General features: G+C 38.4%; 1 protein-coding gene across 1 annotated transcript in view; it reads left to right on the top strand.

The window, feature by feature from the left end:
- ap1m3 (adaptor related protein complex 1 subunit mu 3) overlaps positions 1–22,464 on the top strand; it is a 59,386-nt gene that overhangs the window by 25,826 nt on the left and 11,096 nt on the right. The window contains exons 5-9 of the mRNA XM_041792350.1: positions 4,042–4,189; positions 6,235–6,361; positions 16,491–16,633; positions 20,098–20,169; positions 20,459–20,617. Coding sequence (XP_041648284.1) covers positions 4,042–4,189; positions 6,235–6,361; positions 16,491–16,633; positions 20,098–20,169; positions 20,459–20,617 — 649 coding nt within the window. The remainder of the gene's footprint in view (positions 1–4,041; positions 4,190–6,234; positions 6,362–16,490; positions 16,634–20,097; positions 20,170–20,458; positions 20,618–22,464) is intronic.

Below are 22,464 nucleotides of genomic sequence, written 5' to 3'. Positions count from 1 at the left end.
CAGAACTGCACTTCCTTGCATACCCTTAATAGTCATTTTTACATCCCACAAGGTTTTTACTCGGCTTCAGTTGGCTTTGGTGGTCATTAGACCTGGAAAAATGCTAGAAGGTAACTCAGTTCAGAGAAGCTACAATTAAGGCAGAGGAATGCTTTAAGGAATAATTCATTTGCCATACATCAAGTTCTATTTTTGAGCCCATTAAATTTTTCCCTTGGAGTCATGGAAAACTGCGACTAACTGCAGTTTTAGTATCCAAAGCCAAGTGCAATCTGGAAAGGAGTCTGGAACAAGGTGGATACATTTGAAGAGCTGGCACTGTTCAACTTCTGCATAAATACTGTACATACAATCGCTCTTAAATTAGATGCTGCATATGGAGCATACATAGCAGTCATGAGTCTTTATTTAGTTTACTGGAGTATAGGCATGAATAACACAAATGCACAAGACAACCATGTGACATCTGTTGGAAATATTTCTTTCAAAATAAGGTAGTAGCACTTTGTCTGCTACAACACAATCTCAACTCTGCTACTTTCTCCTGCCGAGACAATATTGAACTGTCAGTTATGAAAATTGGTTTGTTATTGTGTTTTCCTCTCTTTTACTGGCTTTTCACTTTCTCTTCTTTTTTGAAATGAGGACAGCCTGAGGACAGCAGATTCATGAGAAACACTGGGTCAGTAAGTCACTGACTTCAGAGGAAATGGGGAGGAGAGGAAAAGGTGAGGGATGGATGGAAAAAGAGAGAAGAAAAGGGAGAAGAGAAAAGGTCAGGAGTAAGTGCATAGAAGAGGAAGACAAGAGATTGCTTTTCAGTTTGGAAACTGCAAATCAGAGCCCTTTATTTTCCTGTCAGCAGTTTAGAAAATAAGTGGTATTATTTGGGTTTTGGAAGTTGAATGAAAACAGATTTGAGGCTCATGGCTGCAAAACATCTGTATCCTTTCATTCTGTGAATATTAGCCACTTATCCAAACTGGGTCCAAGTGCAGGTCAACAGCATCAATTCACATTTGTTTGACAATGTGTAAAGCACCGTATGTTTACTTGAAATGCCTTCAAGTTACCGTGCAAATCATCTGGGAGTCATTTATAATGACTTTTGGCTTCTTAAAATGAAACTTCAATAAAGAAATCATGCACTGTGATTACATTTGGCACACTGTTTGTATAAAATAATCCATGCTGTAAATTTTCCAGCTGGTACACAAGCCATATTTAGCAATCCGAAGTGAAATTGAAATTAATATTTAATAGACTATAAATTTGAACAGTATAATACTCCAAAACTGGAATAACTGTTGTGGGAGTTGTATTTCAGGAAAATTAGAGGCATAAATTAGACGACAGCTCTGCGGTGGAAATGAGGCCAGTGAGAAGTAAACAGTGTCGGGGGGGCAGGTGTTTGGTTTAAAACAGGCTCGGTCACATGATGTTTATCTGAGCTCTCTTATTCTCATGACAAGTCCTCAGGTCTCCCAGGACACAGTTTGTGAACTGTTCAAACAAACTGGGTCTGCAGATCTCCCATGGAGAAATAAGCATACAGGTGTGCAGTGAATGAGATCATAAATGGATGGATCAGGGAGGGGTCATATTTTGCTGATATTGCGTTGTAAAGAGATTTCCTTTTGCTACAGTTGTGATTATATCTAATTAGGAAGGGGGCAGGGTGCTCCCATCTGTTACTGGTTAATCTGAAAAGTAAGCTGCAGTAATCAATTATTATGAAGATAGGAAATACTAAGTAACAATTAGAAATATTGATCCCATAATACCTCTAACTCTTCACTTCCCACATCTTTAGTGGGCTAAAATGTTTCTCAGCTTTCTCTGTTATAAGTTTGGTTAACTCTTAATCTTCTTGTTAGGGTTGTTATGAAGTCAGAAATATTTAATCCTGATACTATGATTAGATACTAGTGATAATTAATATTTGTTCCTTTGTGATACCATAAAAACAAAACTTCTAGGCACCAAGAAGACACTTTAATTCTTTACAGTTATCGAAACTTGCAAGCACACTGTACACTTTCTAAATTGCACAAAGTACAGAATCTGCTTGCAATTTTAGATGGATTTATTCCTTTTAAAATTAACCCGTCTTATGAAGTAGAAGTTGTTTTGGTAGCACTTTACGTTAATGAACTTTAATTACCTGTGATATTATAATAATAAATGGTATTTATCTATTTATTTTTCAAGAATAAGTTAGAAATTACTCAGAAATAATTTGGTACTTTACCCACTAACAACTCAACTGTATTAAGTAAGTACTTACCTTGTAACAATGTATTACTTATCAAGTCATTCCTCATAAAATTGTGGCAATTTCCTGGTGATTGGGTGGTATTTTACCCTAACATCTACCCTAACCCCTTGGGGTCCGGGACCCTCTCAGGAGAACACCAGAAATTTCAGGGGCGGCACGAGGCTCTATCTGCTGGGAGGCTGTTAGAATTAGATTTGCACATAATAACTAAAATCATGATATATAATTCATACAATTGTCTTTGAGTAAGATTGTTTGTATTTAGGGCTATTTGGTTGGTTTCATACAAAGAAGAAGTAAAATGTATGATTTTGACCTTTTTTACTGTCAGTCCTGGGGCTCAAATTTTCTTAAATTCATATATATATATATATATATTCTTTTGGGGAGTGGGATGGGGTTCAAAGGAATAAAGGTTGTAATTTCTTAGAAATAAGATAACTTTCTAAACAAGTTGCTTGTCAACTCTCAGGTAATTTCTTTCTTTTGACCAGCTGAAAGACAATAGGAAATCATTTGCTAGCTCTGTAAGCACAAGTTGTTATGATGATACCAGTACAGAAAAAGTTAGCTCACTAATAATGAAAATGGGGATGCCCCCATCTCCCATCACAGCAAACAGCAGCTACAAGAGTGGAAAGATGTTTGCATAACGCTTAGCAGACTGTAGAACTGAGTTGCAATGTGTCAATAAGGTAGTTGCTAGGTTCATTGACCGTGTCAGTCTTGAAAATTGAAATAGTTCAGAATTCACATCCTTATTGAATATAAATGTTAAGTGGATTGTACTTGCACAGCCCTCTTGTAGACTTCTGACCATTAAAACTCCCCACAATTATTGTACATACATTGATACACAAATGAGGAAGCCATGCACAGCTCTTAACTTTGGTGCAACATCACACATGAAAGGCAACACCTAAGCAACTGAGAGTTTGTTTCTTGCCTGAGGATACTTTGTCATGCAGACTGCTGGAGCATGGGATCAAACTGCCAATCCACCAATTAGAAAACAACCAGACCTGCCCCTGAGCCACAGCTGCCTATGCTATATCTGGGATCTTTTTCCAAGTCATACATTTACATCCTGTTGGGTTCGATTTTCTTATTTCAATCCTGAAGATGTCATCAAGCTCTCTATGACTTTAAGTGGTCATATAATGTCTCACCTTTCCACTGACGGAGGGTTGTTCTCCTCTGATGGTGTTTTATAAAGAAGGATTTCCTCTGAAGGTTAAAATCTTTAAAGAATCAAGCTATTCTATCATCTCCTGCTTTCTCATAATGACTCTTCAGGACACTTGATGCTATTTTTGTTCAGTTCTGTAATCCTTAATGGTTTGTTATCATGTAAACAAGTGCTGTCAGTCACAGTATTATCTGAGGCTGCAGTCACAATGGGTTTATGTAAATCTCCATTTCCAATTACATCCATGAATAATCTTCATGCAACATGAAAAGCAAGATGCTAATTTATTTTCATTTGAAAAGCTCATCTATGTGAAGTTATGAAGGGTGATTAATACAAATATATATAAAACATTCTTCAGCAGAGACTGGACTCCTGCAGTAAGAAACAAACAAAACTGTGTTGCAATCATACTTTGTAGATGAGAAATGTTGCGTCTGTTTTTTGAGATATTTCACCAAAAGGGGAACTGGAAACATTATTGGCAGACGTACTAATGTGTCTTCAGTAACAGACTGAATTTGGAAACAGTTTCAAGTGTCTAAGAACTTTTTTCTGTTTCTGTCTCTTCCAGATACATCACCCAGCAGGGTCATAAATTAGAAGTTGGCGCTCCTCGACCTCCTGCCACCGTCACCAACGCTGTATCCTGGCGGTCAGAGGGCATCAAGTACAGGAAGAATGAAGTTTTCATGGACGTCATTGAGTCAGTAAATCTACTGGTGAGGGAAAATGTTTGCTTTGTCAGCATTTTATCTGACAGTTTTTCTTTAGATGGTAGAAACTAAATGATCAAAGAGACAGAGATGGTTTTTATGCATCCAGTGTTCCATCTCATATGTATCTCATGTGATACATGAGTGGTAATATAAAAAGGGCAAGGGGGTAAAGGGATTTATGCTTTTTTCTTTGTCTATCAAAAATAATGTGGAGTGAGCATAAAGGTTTATCTCACACAAATAATGCACCTTATTTGTAAACAATTTCACTCATAGGCTACACATAAAGAAATCTCTCCAACAACATTCACACTGGTTGTGTTTATCTCAAGGACAAAAATAGCTTGAATTTAGTCTGTTAGTCTATTAGTTGTTCCAGTAGGTGACTAGTCGACAAACAAAATCGTTGTTGGTTGCATCCCTGCAAGAGAGCAATTTCAGCCCTTCCCCCTCATTTTCTTTTGGCATCTGAACATCTAAAATCAGCATCACCCAAAACAATGTTAAATCATCCTATTCTTATATTCAAATCAAATAACATTCTGTCCTGCACACACATTTTGGATTTCTTTTCACTGTTCATAATTAGATTAAGATACTCGCAAAGTCAAAGACTAAAAGTCCAAGTCAAAATGTCTTGTAGTTGTTTTAATCCCATTATCATCCCAATTGTTATGTGATCTAAAGAACAAGAGACTGTCAGGGTGACTGACTTAACACAACAACTGGTGACTTTAAGCTGCCATCACTTCAGTGTAATCACTCTAAAGTTGGGATGCCTTTTTTGTTTAGTCTTGTTAAAATACATTCTTCTTTAAAGTGTATTAATGTATTTCAGTCTCTGGCTCCGGTGTCAGTCCTGTTTTCTTTATCCATTTAAATGCATTCTTTTATCTGTATTCTTACATTGACGGATTTCTCTCTACAGTTCAATTTAAAATAGATCACCAGTGAGCTTTCCTGAGGTTCAGTGGGTGCGTCATTGCCATAATTGTCTGTCAAAACCCTGACATGTTTTGACGCCTCCATCAACCTTTCCTCTTCCTTGAATTGAATTGCAAAGGAAACAATGTGTAACATCAACCGTCCTCTATTCAGCTTCTGTATAAATTTGATGGTGTTTATGTTTCTTCATTGTGTGGAGAGAGGAGTTTATGTTACAGTCATTTTAATGCTGACTAATAGAGCAGGTCAGATCAAGGTTTTCTTGATTCAAAGAATGCAACATTTTAAGCTTTTGATACTATCTTTGTCTCCTTAAGATGTTTTTATAATGCTGTAAATGGTTAGAAAATTTGAAATTTTTTGATAATGATGGTAGATAATAATTGCTCAAAAATTAAACATTTAGATAATTTGAATCAAATTCTTTCTATTCATTATTAATCTCAAGCCTTAAAATGCCAGCTGTATTACACAAAGACAAAAAAACACACCATCATAAAAACAATAATTGATCTGTATGATAAATCTCTTAAGGAAAGCAGACCCACAGATTTCCTGCAGCTAGAAAATTGGAAGGTTGTACTAGCACATGAACATGCTTTTATATTTGCAGTTAAAAGAAAGGCAACAACTTTTTCTCTGAACTGCTCTTGCTCTTGACTAAACATCTCAAGGATGACTGATGGTACAGTCAGTGGTTTTTATGCGTCAAAGTGAAACTGATTAAGAGCAGATATTCAAGCAATGCTGCTGAATAAAAGCTGTTTATGTCATTTCCTGCTCTGTGATCAGGGACTTTTTAAGTTCTCACAGGTTCACCATTCTCTTTTCATGATTACGCTCAACTCCTCTAACTGTATGCTGAGTGTGGTTCAGTCTGGTCGCTTTGCATCTGCTCAATGCTAATCTGTTTGCTTCTGATGGTTTATGAGCAATCTCACTACTTACCTTTATAACGTGCAGTTAAACATTAAGAACCCATTTGTATTTGCAAACTTGTTTACTTTCATGCAGATAAGGCTGTAGGGTGGATGTCGTATTATTATAGTTTCAACACAACACTTTCCTAATAATTATTTTTTTGTGTCTGCATCTGTGTACAGGTGAGTGCAAATGGCAGCGTCCTGCGCAGTGAGATAGTCGGCACCATTAAGCTCAAAGTGGTCCTCTCCGGGATGCCTGAACTCAGATTGGGACTGAATGATAAAGTGCTGTTTGAGATCACAGGCAGTGAGTAACAGTGACTCAGTCTATGGCTTTGTGACTTTCTTGTGTTTCGGTTTTCATGAGTAAGTTACTGAGTAAGAGAGTAGAAGTATTTCAGGAGTAACATCTCTAAATACTTAAATTGAACATGCTAAAGTACAACTATAAAGGTTGTTTTTATAATGAACTGTAAAGTTAGGTGTGTAAAAAATACTTGTAATACCTATTGGTAATACCAGAGTTAAATGTTAAACACTGTCATGACTTAGAGTGGAATCTCCAACATAGCGCATTGCACAAGACCTGATACTTTTGAAAATCAGCCCAAATTATTGTGTGTTGCAAGCAGCCATCTCAGTTCCCACAGTAGAGACTATATAGCAACACAGACAAGGCCAGTGGAGATTGGTGGATTTTTTTTTTAACATATTCTCTCCCTCATTACTTTACTTTAGTTATCTTATTTGTCTTTTAGCAGGGAGAAACCACTAAGAGAAGTCTCCTTTCCAGGGTTTCCCTTGCAACAATGCAACCAAATACTGTACAGGAAAATACAGATAAAGTAATTACAAATACATTCAGAAGCACAAACTCATTCTTGCACACCCATGTCCTGATTAATAAGTCACATTTAAAGTAATCACTTTTCTTCACTCTTCATCATTTGGAAGTCATTCCATGTCATAGTTGCAGCAACGCTGAAGGCGTTCTTGCCCCATTCTTTTCTAAATATTAGTCCTTTTAAAGTGACCCAGATGTATGGATTTAGATGTTTAGAGACAGGAGAGAAGTCAGGTAAGGAGGGAGATCATAATCATGCATTTGAAGAAAACAGTGATGTAATGTCAAGAAAAATAAATCTTGAGGAATGCTTATCAGAGACAAGCAGAGTAAGGCAGTGTGAGTTATGGGCAGTGGGTCTGAACTTGACAGTGATCACTGCAAACTAAGAGCTTGTATTATTATCTAGCAGGCCTGCAAACTCTCAGTGGTGAAAACTGATGGTACTAAAAGAGCAGCACAACTGCACAGAGGCTGCACGTTGTTGACTTGGCTGAATTAAAACAAAATTGCTGCACAAGTAGGCAGTGTAAACATGTTTTCCCTCTTGGGGATCCCCAAAAACAGTTGCTCTTTCCATACATGCAAGAAATTTTAGGAGATTTATATGGTTAATTTACTTAGAAATTTCTCACTTGCCTGTTCACACTCATCCTTCACAGCAGGAAGTTTTCCTGCAGTTTGCCTGTCAGTCACACCTGCAAAAAACTCCTGATAATTTCCTGAATTTAGCTGGGTGAGCTGCATGTGTAAATTACAGATGCACTGCCTGTGAAAATTAGGACAGATACCAATACAGACGTTTAACATCATTTAGTCATTACCAATGCTGATATTTATGTGTTTTTCATCACTAGCCTAAGACTTCTAGTGTGCCAACATTTCCTCTCATGTTTGACCATCAGAGTTTGTCTTACTGATGTCTTCTTTGCCTGATAAAAAATCTCCTATTTGATTCCGCAGTTTGACATACCAGATATCAGCAGTAAATTGAATGGAATGGCGTCATTTGAGAAGAAGGAGACTCTAGCTATGGGGAGGGTTTAGTTGTATTGTAAGCAGGTAGCAATGACTCCCGCCTGTGTAGTGATTGGATTGGATGTAGCTGTGGTATAGTGGCAGATTTACCAGATCTGGAGAGTACTTCTTTATTGAAAGAGGTTCAAAGAGGTGCACTGAAAGCCTTTCTTCTCTGAGAAGATGTTTTTGTGCTTCTCTTCTCGGGCTTCAGCATGAGTTTTGTCCACCAACAAGCTCCACCCTTTATAAACCACAACAGTACCTGCCTGCCAAGCTCACGCTTCTTACTGGAGCAAAACAGGTGTCCAATCACCCTCTGAGAACTTTTTCAAATTCATGCCCTTCTCAAACGCTTTGTATGAAAGGTTTTCCTAATGAATGTGAAGTATATCCTTGCATTGGTAATATGAAACAGTCATCTGGTGTGTCAGGTCAGTGAAGAGGCAGCTGAGGAGATTTTAAGAGTATGCAAAGTTGCATGAGAGAAAAAAGCCTAACAATAAAACCAGTGCAGAAAAACTCTGTTGTTTGCATTCACACATTTATGAGTGTCTTTATGACCAGTAGCTTTGGCCCAGTTTAAACTGAAAACATGTATTTAAAATTTGATATATTTTGTCTTCTACTTATGTATGAAAGCAGAAATCTCTATGAAAAATGCAGCAACAAAACCAGTCATATCACATCCAGATAGGAAACTTCAATCTCGGTGACATGAAAATGAAACTCAATAAAAGCTACATTTGAAAGAGCAACAGTTGCATTGCAGTGAGGACTCTATCGAGATGAAATACATTATATAAAATGATGTGGGCTGAGGTAAGCAGGCAGGCTTCAGAAACTGTCTGTCCTGTGAAGATATACTATGGCAGAAAAGAAACACAAAGCAGTGAAGTTACCCAAAAGTGGTGATTAAGAGGAACCTTGCAGTCTCCATTTTCCAGTTTTGTTTTACCGCATTAAATTGCATGTTTTAGATTTTGAGCCAAATCCTTATCCCTGTCTTTTCAATATCTGCAGTCTTTCCATGAACCCATTTGTTTGGATCACTTACTGAGATAATGGGTTGCAAACAAGAGTTCAGTCCATGGGTATGATTCATCCAGCTTGTTAAATACTGCAGTGTTAGTGTAATGGTATGCATGTACAGCATCAGGTAGGGGTCATAAGTTCAAATCATTATCCGTCTCTCCTCTGTCAAGCTGACAAGGACAGACTCTTACACATAAGTGACATGTGAGGGGAATATCTACAAGATTTCCCTCATCTTGAGCTGCCAGATTTGATGTTTTGATATAGAGCTTGTAAGCTGGCAAACAGCATCAAAATGTTTGAATGAAAATACTTCACCCTGGATAATAATTTTAAATTTTAAAAAGATGAAAGACTAAAAAAAAAAGGAAATTCATTGGGGAAAATGTTACTGGTTGAACTCAAATTCACACCTCCACCTTCACCTCCTCTCCTCATCTAAACCTCCTCACTCCCAAATCCCAGCCTCAGCTTAGCTTTCATCCTTCCTCATCTTCCTCTCCCTCTCCTCCCACTTTCCCAATTTTTCTATTACTGTCTCCCACTGCTTGTCTACTCCTACTCCCCTCCTCTCTCTCCTCTGTGTCTTTTTTCCCTTCCCTTTTTTCCCCGACATTTCTTCCCCCCCCTCTGCCGCTCCTTACTTGAAGGGAAAAGGCCCCATCACTGTCTCGCCTCTCTGCCACTGAGTTAATCCTCACCCCAGGCTACAGCCCTGCAGATGAAAGGTGAGGGTCTGTGGATATCCTATATACTCAGCCCACAGCCCCCCCGCTGTGTGATGCAGTCTGGGAAATAACATAGCTTCCCTGAAAATGATCAGAAATAATGATCAAACAAACACACTGACACGTTCAGCAAACCCACACAAACACAAACTCACACTGAATGTGTATACAAATATTAAAATGGGCTTTCATGCTCATCCTCAGCAGCTACACTCTTTTACATATCATTTTGCAGTTATTTGCAGTTTAACATGTTTGCCTGATGTGCACATTTTATCACAGCAGGACGCAGCAAACATAGGGAGACAGAATAAATCATTTAACACTGCCCTCTGCTGGCAGAAGTCCAGCACTGCAACTGCAGAGGAGTGATTATAATATCATATTAGATATTGTCATTGTACTTTATTACTGGAAACTGCTGCACTGAATTACTTAGTCCATGAAAATGTATTTCTTACACACCATTCAGTCAATACAAAACCCATGTGTGCTTAAGAAGACTGTCATTTTAATGTTTAACATATGCTGTAACCATTTTCAGTAAAATAATCTCTCAAGAAGCATATTGAAATAAAATTTCTTTTGAATCATATTTCCTAAATTGCGGATAGTAATTGCAAATATCTTTGATGCCATATATTCAAATTTATAAAGGTTGAATTAAGACCTAAAAGAAAACTTCAAGATTGATTTGTTTTTCAGGGAAAATCAGTGTAGAGCTAGAGTTCTACATCCAACAAATAAAATGCTTTCAGAGGAGCTGTGGACTTTAAGTCTTCAAAAGTTTTTTTGTGTATTCATTCACCTGGCGCATTAGACTGACTGTTTCACATAACCATTGCATAGGACAGGGGTTCTCCACTGGTCTAGCCTCAGGACCCACTACCAACTCCTTTAAGCCATGATTTCCCAAATTTCTCTCTGTTTTTTTTTTTTTTTTGTAGTAAATTACAATGTCGTTTGGATCAGAACATAACAAAACAACGAAACTGAAGAGAACACCCCCAAAGTTTCCTGGAAAACATTATAGAAGATTCCTGAAAGCTTCTGAGACACATTCTAGATAAAATTCAAAAAAATGTCCAGGAAGGTGGTGCGCTGGTAGTCGAGTGGTTAAGGCGCATGCCATATACGCAGGCGACCCGGGTTCGAATCTGGCCCGTGGCACTATTTCCTGCATGTCTTTCCCCACTCTCTCCCCTGTTTCCGACTCTATCCACTGTCCTATCAAATAAAGGCAAAAAGGCCAAAAATAAATCTTTCAAAAAAAAAAAAAAAAGTCCAGGAAGGTACCAAAAAATTCCCCAATGTTTTTGGAGAAAAATTCCTGAAACATTCCTGGAAACATCCTGGAGAAGACTGAAAGGTTCTCTGAAAACTCCTCATAATTAATGAAGTTCCATAATAGCGTTAGGGTCATTTCGATTTTGTTTGATTTACAGTACAAGTACGTGGCCTGGAAGTGCAATCCAAAATCACTGAAACACTAAAATACTTTTAGAGAACTTGAAAAAAAGTTACAAAAATGTTTAAACACTTCATAAATCAAATTTATATTTAAAAAAAAATCAACTAAAGACAAAGCAAATTTACATCAAACAAAACTCTTTTACAAGACAAAAAATGTACCTACAAAAGATGGAACAAATTAGCATTTAACTCATCACTTTTACAAAAGATGAAACTCCTGTGTTTTGCTAAATGTATTTTTTTTGTCTTTTGTAAGTGTTATGTGTTTTTTTTAAAACATTTAAAAATATTTTTTGTTAATTTGATTTTTGAAGTTTTTAAAAGTTTATCAGACTTTTTGATCTTGGATAGCACTTCCAGGCCACCATACCATAGACAAGTCCTGAAATATGTTATCAAAAATTTCTGGTAAAATGCTGTTTTTTCTTTTCTGCTTTGAAAAACTTAAACTGAAGGAAAAAAAAACAAATAAAGCAGTTCATGGACTCTGACAATTTTTTCCACAGCACATATTTGTGACCCACTTTAGGGCCCAGACCCACCAGTTGAGAACCACTAGCATAGGATATGTCCCCAAACACCAGCCATGGGCAATAGCCCAACACTGGTGTTTGGGAAGGGCAGAAGCCTCCAAAAAATCTCGGAGGGTGATTGAAAAAAGGTCCTGTCTCTCACAATCATTAAGGACCAATCAGAGTAACAAAACATTGGCCTGAAAATCACCAGTTCACATGCACAAACAGAATCTTGGGGTCATGCACTAATGAAAAGATACCAGGGAGAGGCTGCACATGAAGAAGTGCCAGAGCAGCTCTGGGGTGGTTGCCTTGCTCAAGGTCATCACTTGTGATTGGAACGCAAGCTGGCCCCTCTCCAGCAATTAGTCCCGATACCCATACTTCCGGTGATCGTTCTGCTCCCAGTCCACATCAGATGGGGGACGGCTGCTCCTAGGCTTTATCATAACCGCTTTCAAAGTTTTCTCAAAGTTTGATTTCTAAGACACACAGGCATCAGGAGAAGAGGAAAAAGAATAGAGCAGATGAAAAACAGTAAGAAAGTTAAAGAAAAACAAATCCCAAACTAAAAACAGATGCTGCAGTTTTTGTTAGGGCAGAAGAAATAACATATTTTTTCTGCTGATTATACCCTAATTCAGTGTCTTAGTTACCATAACCTTGAAGCTGCTTTGTTTAAACCCCTTTAATGCAAAAAAAATCAAATTTAAGAAGATAATATGATATAAGAACCAAGATAAAGAAGAATTGCAACCCACTTCTAGTTTAAGTTTTCTTGTCTTAAACTTTTAAATGCCAAGAAGTTGTTCATGTAATTGTTTCCTTGGCCACCAATGGTATGATATCACAACAGAGTGTGATGCTTTGGAAAGAGATGTTTACCAAATATCATAGAAGCTTTCCTGTGTCGTTCGTTTTTATTGTGCAGCAGCAGACAGAGCCCAGATTAGGTTCCTGCTGTCTGCTGCTGTTTAAAGCACAGAGACAGGTGAGAGCAGCCTTTAAAGCTGAACCACAGGGACGCTGATACATCTCCAATCCACACCTGACACGTACTTGCACACAGACTCACAAACACGCACCCATCTGCTGATAGGCCTTGGAGCAATGACAAGGTGTCCCATATGACCTTTCTGTCTTGTCTTCTTGATATGGCAACATGCAGCTGTTTGTGTTCGTGTTACAGACACTGCTACAAATATGAGAGAAACAGCCAAAGTTGTAAAGGGCTTCCCTGCCTTGCTTGTTCAGGAGGGTTGTTTCCCACTGAGATTTCAGCCGACTCTCACACCAAACGAGGAAATGTCTCTCATATGCACATACACACAAAAGCAAAATCAATAGTGAAACAAGTGAGCAGCAAGTAAACATGCATAAACCTGTGCACGTACACACTCTAGTGGAGAGAACAATGGAGGAGGAAGTGGCATACACTCACACATCCTCTCTGACAGGCCTGTGCAAAGGTCCGGGGCTGCATTCAGAGCAGGTGATCCAGGCTGTAGCTGATGATTGAACAGGGGATTTAGTCTGAGACCCACAGGCCCAACATCATTACAGCAGTTTAACACCACTCAGAGTCCTCCATTAACCACAGAGGAGGAGCACGGCGCTGCTCCTGCACACTAAAGACACCACCATTAGAGGGGGTCATGTATTCAAACTGTAAATAGCAACAACAGTGCTGCACTATTGCTCCATCCTTAAGGACATTTATATGAAAATGTTTTTTTTTTTGTCCATAGAAAATTGATTGTCCAAACACAGTCTGTAATCTTTATGAGGAATTTTAGAAATACATTTGTAAGGGAGTCACAGCAGTGGATTTGTATGTGTTCCTCTTATTTAACAGTCTATTTGCCTTAAAAATACATAAAAAAAACAAACATTTGATTTATCATAAATAATAAATGCACTCTTTTTAAATACAGTCATTTAGTTTTTAAAAACTAAAATACTTTATTTAAGTACATGTAATTCATAGGTGAAATTTCTATTTAACAGTGACAGTGAAATGAGCTTCATCAGCCTTTGTAGCACTGCTAACAGCACTGTAACAACCTGCTGACAGACAGCTATCTCTGTAGAGCACCCCTTTTTGTAAAGCTTATATGCAATTAGATATTATTCTCCCAGTGAACTGCTCGTTTGCAGGGTGGTTGAACTGGCTGAGACAATCCTAAGAAATTACTTGAAAAATTCCAAAACCCTCCCATGATATTTTCTAACTAAGCTAGCTGTAGTTCAGACGTTAAACGTCAAGCCTTATTACACACCTTAAAATTTAAAGGAAACAGTCAAAAAGCCATGGAAGGTCTAATGGTTCTCCTTAAAACTCCACAAACTTGATGCTTCACATACATTCATGCATTCCCTTCATATGTGTGGTTGATAACATACATATTTTGGCAGAAATTTGGGAGACATTGTCATACCTGCTGATCGGGTCATTAACTTTTTGAAGCTTTATCTGCCGATACTGATATGCTGAGGATATTGTGAATTCCTAATATTAGGTAAGATACATTGGAAATTATTGCATAAACACTACATGAAATTTCTGTCAAATCATACAGTCGTAGGGGAAAGATACAGCACCTGGACTAGAGGTGGATGATTATATGGAATCATGTCATAACTCCTTTTAAAACTGAATACCACCTAAAAAAGGGACATGATTGTGCCAAGCTTTTTTAAGAGGATCATTTGGTGATTTTGGCTTTTGGCTTTATGCCAGGTCTCTCCTGTAAAAGAGATTCTAATCTCAATGTGGCTTCTTTGTCAGTTACAGTTGATTAAATTAATTAAAAATGTGTAGAGATTGTAGCAGGAAGTCATATCCACAGATTAAAACTGTAATCAAGGGGAGCTGTGAAAGCTGAGTCAAAGTTATTATTTAATGAAAATGCACATTTAGCTTGAAAAACAAATCACAGCAGTGACTGCTCTTCCTCCAATAGCCCAACCACTTTGGAGTGTGCAACAAACTAATAACACTTTTTGCAAATCCAGTATTGAATCTGGATCATCTTTGCCATCACCTGCTGGTTTGGGAACCATTCATTAAGAGATTAAAAAATGAGGTATTGTCTCAAACCTGCTTTTAGAGAGTAACATGTAAGGCTCAAGACTTAGTCCATAGCCTCCTCTTCATGCTGGTTTTAAGCTCCTACACTCCAGCTGGAGATTCAGATGACTAAAGACCAAAACAAACAGGATGAAACATTCTTTTATCGATCAAGCTTTTACACAACTAAATTTTAAAATGGATCCAGTTTAAATCATTGCATTTTCTCTCCTTATAACTGAAAATCTTTGTATTTTTTTTGTTCAGTTTTACTCCCTGTTGTCTTTTTATGGACTCTTGTATTCATGCGTGTCAGATCTCCTTGTAACTGAGTCTGTGTGGTGATGTGTCTTTGTTTTGTGGTTTTATTTGGCTGCACAGCAAATTTCCCTTAGGGGACGATAAAGTTGAAGTTAAATGGAGAAAAACAAACATAAGCTCCAACCATAAGGAGGATCACAGGATCACATCCTGCAAGTAAGCCAGTTAACTTGTAACCTTAAATGAGACAACTATTATTTGCCCTTTTTGCTACAAAATCCCTAAGAGGACATGCACCCACCTGTTTTATTTACCGGGAGAAAAAACAAACAAACGCAAAAATTGGCTCAAATGACCTCATAAGTGTGGACACAAGCACCTTTCAGAGTGACCAGGCTACTGGTTTGTTTTCTAGATCATGAGGAAATCACTGCCAATGAATAATTATCATAGATAACCAAATATAACAGGATTTATTAATCTGTTATAACAGGTAGAACCAGCATTGTCTTCAACATAATGAAATTACAACAGTTCAGTCCACCTATTCATGTACAATACAACACATATGTTTACAGCTCCTGGTGGACTCCTCCTCTAATAGAAATCATACATTCAGTACAGTTTAATGTATTATGGAGAAGAAACTTTTTTATATGCACTGTAGAAAAATTGCTGACTTTCCTTAAAGGTTCAGCCCAAGTTTTAGTTGCCAATCATACATTATTTATCCTGGAAAGTTGTGAAGTATTCACTTTTTGAGCCTCTTAGATGTCAGGATTTGTTCTTAATATATCAGCATTTTTCAGTCACCTCCTCAAAAAAGGAAGGATTAGTTTAATTTCATGAGATTATCGTCTGACAGGTTTGAAACACCTTTGCTAACACAATGTTTGTGTTTCTCAGTGGTCAAGAAGAGTGATTTTTGTGGGATAGACAGTGTGACATCTCCCTTTTGGCACAAATTCGTCCTTGTAGGCATCCTTCATAAACAAGACCTCAACAAATACCTGGAGTATAGAAGGACTCATTTCACAAACAATTGATCAGAAGCTTCTGACAACAAACCAAAAGTGTTTTTTTTCCTGCTGAGTAATTAATGTAAAACCCTCTTAATTTCAGTAACAGATGTGCGTCTTTGTCAGAAGTGTTTTTTCAGGCTGAAAGTGAAAGATTTATTTACACTGAGTGTGTGTGAGTGTGTATTTCAGGTGTGGATGTATTAGAAGCAGCTGAATGGGTGTCAGTGGGGGAGAAGATGATGGCACAGCATGTGTGGCATAAAGTAACAGTAAGGTGTGGGACGAGAAAGAGGCAGATGGATTTATTAGCTCGCTGCATGTACAGTGTGTTTGTGCGATGACTGAATGTTTGTCAGTCATGATTACCTTGACCTTGATTTTCCTCAAGTCTCCGTGGAAGGCTCTCAATCTTTTGTTGTGTGCTTCTTTGAGCGTCTGTTGTTTGTGTTTACGTGTTTGTGTGCCTTCCAGGAGAGAAGAGTAAGACGGTGGAGCTGGAGGATGTGAAGTTTCATCAGTGTGTCCGTCTGTCACGCTTTGAGAACGACCGCACCATCTCTTTCATCCCCCCCGACGGCGAAAGCGAGCTCATGTCCTACCGGCTGAACACGACGGTGAGAGAGGCACACATGAAAACGCACATACACAACACGTACTGGTCAGGAGAACACGTTTACTATTTGTCTCACAGCAGGTTTCTTAAACACATCATCACAACCTTTCTCATTCTTCTTTTCATCTTCATCACACAAACATGTTTTAAGACTTCACTGAATATGAAAACAATGTGAACACAATGAATAACTTAAACTGTGATTCCAGCAGTTCTTTGAATCTGGGGGAAAACTGGTGTTTCAGTTTAAGATTAGCATGTTTAAATAAAACCTGACAGAAGATTATGTTCACTCTGGGCACTGATAGGAGTGTGCTTTTTGTGTTTTTGTAACTTTCCATTTAATCTCTCACTAAAGAGCCACTATTATGACATGTAACACAGCTAGTAGCCCTGTGTAGCTATGTTTATTGTTTATCATAATTTAGCCCATTATCTTCCTATAAGCATGCTAGCCAGCTATCTCATATGCTAACCTGTCGTATTTTGCACTCTTTCGAGAAGTCTATGTGCTTTTTGCTGAAGTGTACTGATGCTGTCTTAGTAAAGTAGCTCCATGGACGACATCGGTGGCCCATTCTGTTAACCTGTACAGGACATGGGGGTACTACAGGGGGTTGACTCGCTGTTGTTGTTGTTAGTAGCAGATGTGCTTCCTTTTAAATGGATGACTGGAGCCAGCAGGCATCTGTCCACCTCATCTTTGACACTGTGCCTGCCTACCTTGCTCACACTGTAATCTTGTGGAGAATGATGGTAAATCTTTTAATTACTGCTTGATACTCTACCGATCAATTACACTACAGCCACATTTAAAGGAGTAATCCAGAAAATTTTGTTACTGTACTGTTTTAAATGCAAAGTACAGAAAAGTACACAATTTCAGTATACCATGCAACGCTAGTGAAATATTTTGAATAATGTAACTTAACAGAATTCATTTTTTCACTTAGCATGCTTACTTTTTCAACAATGGACAAAAGTCTGGGGCTGACAATCTGAAATCACTCCCTATTCACTATATAGTGAATACGGCATTTTGTAGTGGTGTCCAAATTTGCACTACGATAGTCGATGCTGTGTTTTCTCTTGTCCTCTGATAAACAGTAATATGTATTGGAGTGAAAGATAGAATGATGTTTCTCCCGCTCCTCCAGTCTGTGCCTTTTACGCGCCTGTATGCATATGTTTTTGATACCAACTAGTCAGAGGAGTAATTTCAATGAGCTAACTGATCTGGACTATTTATTAGCCATATGTCTGAGGTCAGAGGAGACTGTGTTGTTAAATATTTCATTGGACTAAAGTCCTGTTAGTTTGGGAACAGCTCCTGCTGTGTAAATAGCACTTTTTACGTTCATATGGACATGTTGGGCTGCCTGCTGCCTTTCTCCCACTCTTACCAGGCTACATGAGGCAAAAACCACAAGTATTGGCTACAGGCAGATATGAAAAGAGGACAAAAATCTTGTGGTGTTGGAGAGTGGTGTTGGCCAGATATGTGCTTGTCGGGAGTGAAACTTCAAAAAATTATCCACTGCAATTTCGAAATTATGCCATCTGCGAAATTACATTGCTGGTGTTGAAGCTTGCATTGACTTGCTACAGTTTCGAAAAAGAAATATGTAATGTGAATAACCCTTAGAAAAAATTCCAACCGGTGTGCATGGACCTAAATGGTTATGCTTCAAACCTTTTGATATAGTCAGGTAAATTTAAAATTGTCTTGAGCACCCCTTAAGTTAATTGGTGCCAATTAAGTATCAGAAAAAAAGATTTAGGAGGTTTTGATTCGGGGAAAACATGTTGAGAATCGCTGGCCTTTAGCCAAAAACTTGTATCTCCTTTTTTTTTTCTTTTTTTTTTTTTCATAAATCTGTGCTATATACGATCTTTTACATCAGTCAGTGGGTTGGAACAAATTATAAAGCAATAAAAAGTGTCAAAATATGCTGACTATGACCATTCAGTCTTGAATTATAAGAAAATAAAGCTTTTTTTTTCATTCCTTGAAAAGTGGTTATTTGGAGATTGGAGGTTTTGGCCCAATGCCACTGAAATATAAATTTCTTTCAGAATATGAAAAAAATCCAAGCAACTGTGGCGTGTAGCTATTATGTGTTTTTAGTACTGGGTCAGTGCACTTTATTTTGTGATCACTATATTGAGAAATGATATTATATGTGACATACTATAAAACAGTACAAAATTTAAAAAAACGCAGTAGTAATAATGAAAGTATCACCATATTTAGATGGATAACACAGCAAGTCGTGAATCAGTGCTTCTGATGTGTCAGATTTAAATAGTAACAAAAGTCCCACTTCACTGGTGTTTGATTCAGTTAGGACACAGTAATAAACAGGTCAGTACTCATTAGTTTGATAAGGGGTTCCCAAACTTTTCAGCCCACTACGCCAAAATAGCAGTGCAGAGACTGGAGACCCCCTCTGTACCTGAAGGTTGAACTAAAGTTGAACAAAGCCGTGCACATTTAAGAACAGCCATGTGCAGACTTACATTTTAAGAATTTAAAACACTACTTTGATTTCAGCAAAAATCTTATCAAATTACCATGTTTTGTTAATTGATCTAATTTTATGCAAACATCCTCAAAAAAAAAAAAAGGTAAATATACAATCTGAAATAATTTTGAAATATTCTTGTTTTGTTTGAAGGCACCTTGCAACCCCCTCTGTGTCTCGATTTAGATGTAACTAAATCTTTCCAACATGATAACTTCAACAGTAAATGCAAGATTTTTCTTAAATGTTGATTCTTAATGACTGCAACCTAATTCAAAAGTGATTTTACACTTTGAAATCAGTTGCTCATACAGTGAGCAGTTATAAATCTCTGACAGTATGGTGAAGGGACTCAGTGATTGGACTTGAACACAGTACTACTAGTCTTTAATGCTTTTACGCTGCATGTCACATTACCCCATTTACACCACAGTCAGCCACTGCTGAAGGAGGCTGCTCTGTAATGTGTCCACCAGTATTTTCTAACGCCCATTCATACAGATTCACACACTGCTGGCTCTGCCACTAGGGAGCACTTTGAGGAATGTTGTCTTACCCAAGGACACTTGTGACTGCAGGAGCTGAGTATCCAACCTCTGACCGTCTGTTTGAGAGATGACTGACCCTACCACAAAGTCACAGCTGCCTCTTTGCAATATAACCACAAATATATGTTAAGGTCACATGACAATGACCATATGTTCTAAGATGAAGAGCAGCATCCTGCTGTCTGCTTTGGTACATGTTGTCTGACATGCTTGCATACGTATTCACTGAACTTAACAGAAACACGATCTTCACACTTAGTGCCTCCCTTGTATAAACACAACCTATCCTGTCCGCTCTGGTGATGTGTGTCGTGGTGTTTCAGCCCAGCCCAGTGCTCTCGCCCCTCTGACCTTGTCCTCTCTCTCTCTCCCTCTCTCTGTCTCTCTGACAGGTAAAGCCGCTCATATGGATTGAGAGCGTGATTGAGAAGTTCTCTCACAGCCGTGTGGAGATCAAGGTGAAGGTAATGATGACATAAGCACACAGACCCACACAGACACATACAGGTAACAGTGTCCTTATCTATTCATGTAGTCCTGTCACTGGGGCTTATTTGATATTTATGCCACACACCTCTCAGGTGGATTACCGATTACCATCTGTTCATGACGGCCTCGCAGACTCAAAATAACAAGCTGCAGTGTGCATAATCAAAAAGTCCACCATGGTTTAAATATGCATCTGAGTTCTCTTCTTCTTTTCAAAAAGGTCTCTGATGACATTTGAAATCTGTCCTCTGCCACCTTTGACAGGCTCGGAGTCAGTTTAAAAGCCGCTCCACTGCCAACAACGTGTCCATCCTGGTGCCTGTGCCCAGTGATGCAGACTCACCCAAGTTCAAGACGAGCACAGGCAGCACCAAGTGGGTGCCTGAGAAGAACGTGGTGCAGTGGAATATCAAGTCTTTCCCAGTAAGTATGGCTAAATATATACTGTACTAAAGAAATTATACAAGTACTTGTACTTAACTTGATGTTGCCATTTTCTGTTTACACTTCAGGACAATTTGGAGGCAAACATTGCAAATAGATAAATAGTAGCGCTTGTATGGCTCTTTTCTAGTCATCTGACTACTGCAGGTCACAACTATCCATTCATACCCATTCACTCTGCATGCATACACTGATGTTAAAGGCTGCTATGTAGAGTGGCCGTCACTATTAGCTAATCACACATCCATACCTATTCACATGTCGCTTACACAGCCCTGGGGGCAAAATGGGGTCAGGTGTCATGCCCAAGGACACACCGACAGGTGACTGTAGGAGATGGGGATCAAACCATGACCTTCCAGTTGCAAGATGGCCAACACTGCCTACTCAGCCGCAGCCTACTTTAGTCAGTAGTCAAGTAAAATTTGGTGAATTCTTTTGATTCCTACCCTAAAATCTGGATTTACAGTCAATTGTCTGTTTTTGGGGCACTCCAAGAGAACCAAAAAGTATAAACCATCTTCCTGATGGATGTGTTTCACACATCCATCCTAGAAAACTGCCATAGACAGTGTTTGGGAAAGGGCAGAGCCTTTGAAAAAAAACTGGGAGAGTGATGGGATGAATGGTCTTTCTGTCACATCTTTACGGGCCAATCAGAGCTACAAAACCCATGACTATTAGACTCTTGCTGAATCCGGTCAGGGCAAAAACATTGTTTCTGCAAAGAAAAGAACTCAGTGCTGTTTCTTGATGTTCTTTTAACAAAGAAATGTCGTCAAGTTCTGATAAAGCTTATGCTACAACAGCATCTATGCTAATCACTTCTGCAATAATTGCACCGGCCTCTTGTCGCTGCTTGCTTACGTCACAACTCCGCCACGCCCAGAAGTACTGCCCCTTACTGTTCAAACGGTGCTGATTGGTCCTGTTGCTTTCTGACAGCCCAGTCTGTTCAGATGGGAGCTTTGCAAGATGGATTCGTCAGTGAGAAACACGGTAATGGGTGAATCTGTCTGCTTTGCAAGGTTTCATGATATTCTTTTTTTTTTTTGAGTCTATTATATACTTTTGAAAAGAAAAATCACTTCACGGCATATACCAATTTGATCAATGAAACCTAATTTGTTTCAGTGCTTTTTCAGTATATTTGGATGATATAATTGATTTCATATTTTTGGTATCTGAAACCCTAAAACTGTGAGGTGGCGCACCTTTCTAACCCTGGGGATTTTATTCTAAAATGTAGTGATAGAAACAGATTGTAGCATAATTTTTCATCCATTTGACTTCAGCTGTCACTCATGGCAAAGTGAAATGGTTTGCAGATCCTTTACAAGTAAATATTAAAGCATCTCTTTCAGTCAGAGGTGAAGAGAAATAGAAAGGTACTTCAGCTCTCTTGTGAATTAGGCCACAGAATGAGAGTCTGCGCTGCCAGTCTCTGCTGGTCAGTTGTTGCCTTTAATTGAGAAGTCTTTTCATTTCAAACCAACACTCCACAAGGTGTAATGGTATTTGTAATGGCAAGTATGTATGAAAGGAGAAGAAAGGCAAACACAAATGGCCTACATACAGTATCCTGGTGTCAGTAGTGCTCACAATAACTACAGATCATACCAGCTATCCCAGAGAGTTTCAAACAACAAAAGATGAAATTTACTCTCAACTGTCACTACAGCTGGTTCAAAGTAATAAATGAGAGAAAACTATGAATGTGCATCCATGGCTTCTTTTTGCTTTTTCCTGGTTAATCAAGCCCATACTGAACTGTGACCCAAAAATTCAAAGTACAAACTGACCTGTGACCTCTGTGGACCATTACA

This window comes from Cheilinus undulatus, linkage group 7 (genome assembly GCF_018320785.1).
Source record: "Cheilinus undulatus linkage group 7, ASM1832078v1, whole genome shotgun sequence".
NCBI classification, from domain to species: Eukaryota; Metazoa; Chordata; class Actinopteri; order Labriformes; family Labridae; genus Cheilinus; species Cheilinus undulatus.
The sequence above is the reverse complement of the archived record's forward strand: the minus strand, read 5'-3'. Positions and strand labels throughout refer to the sequence as shown.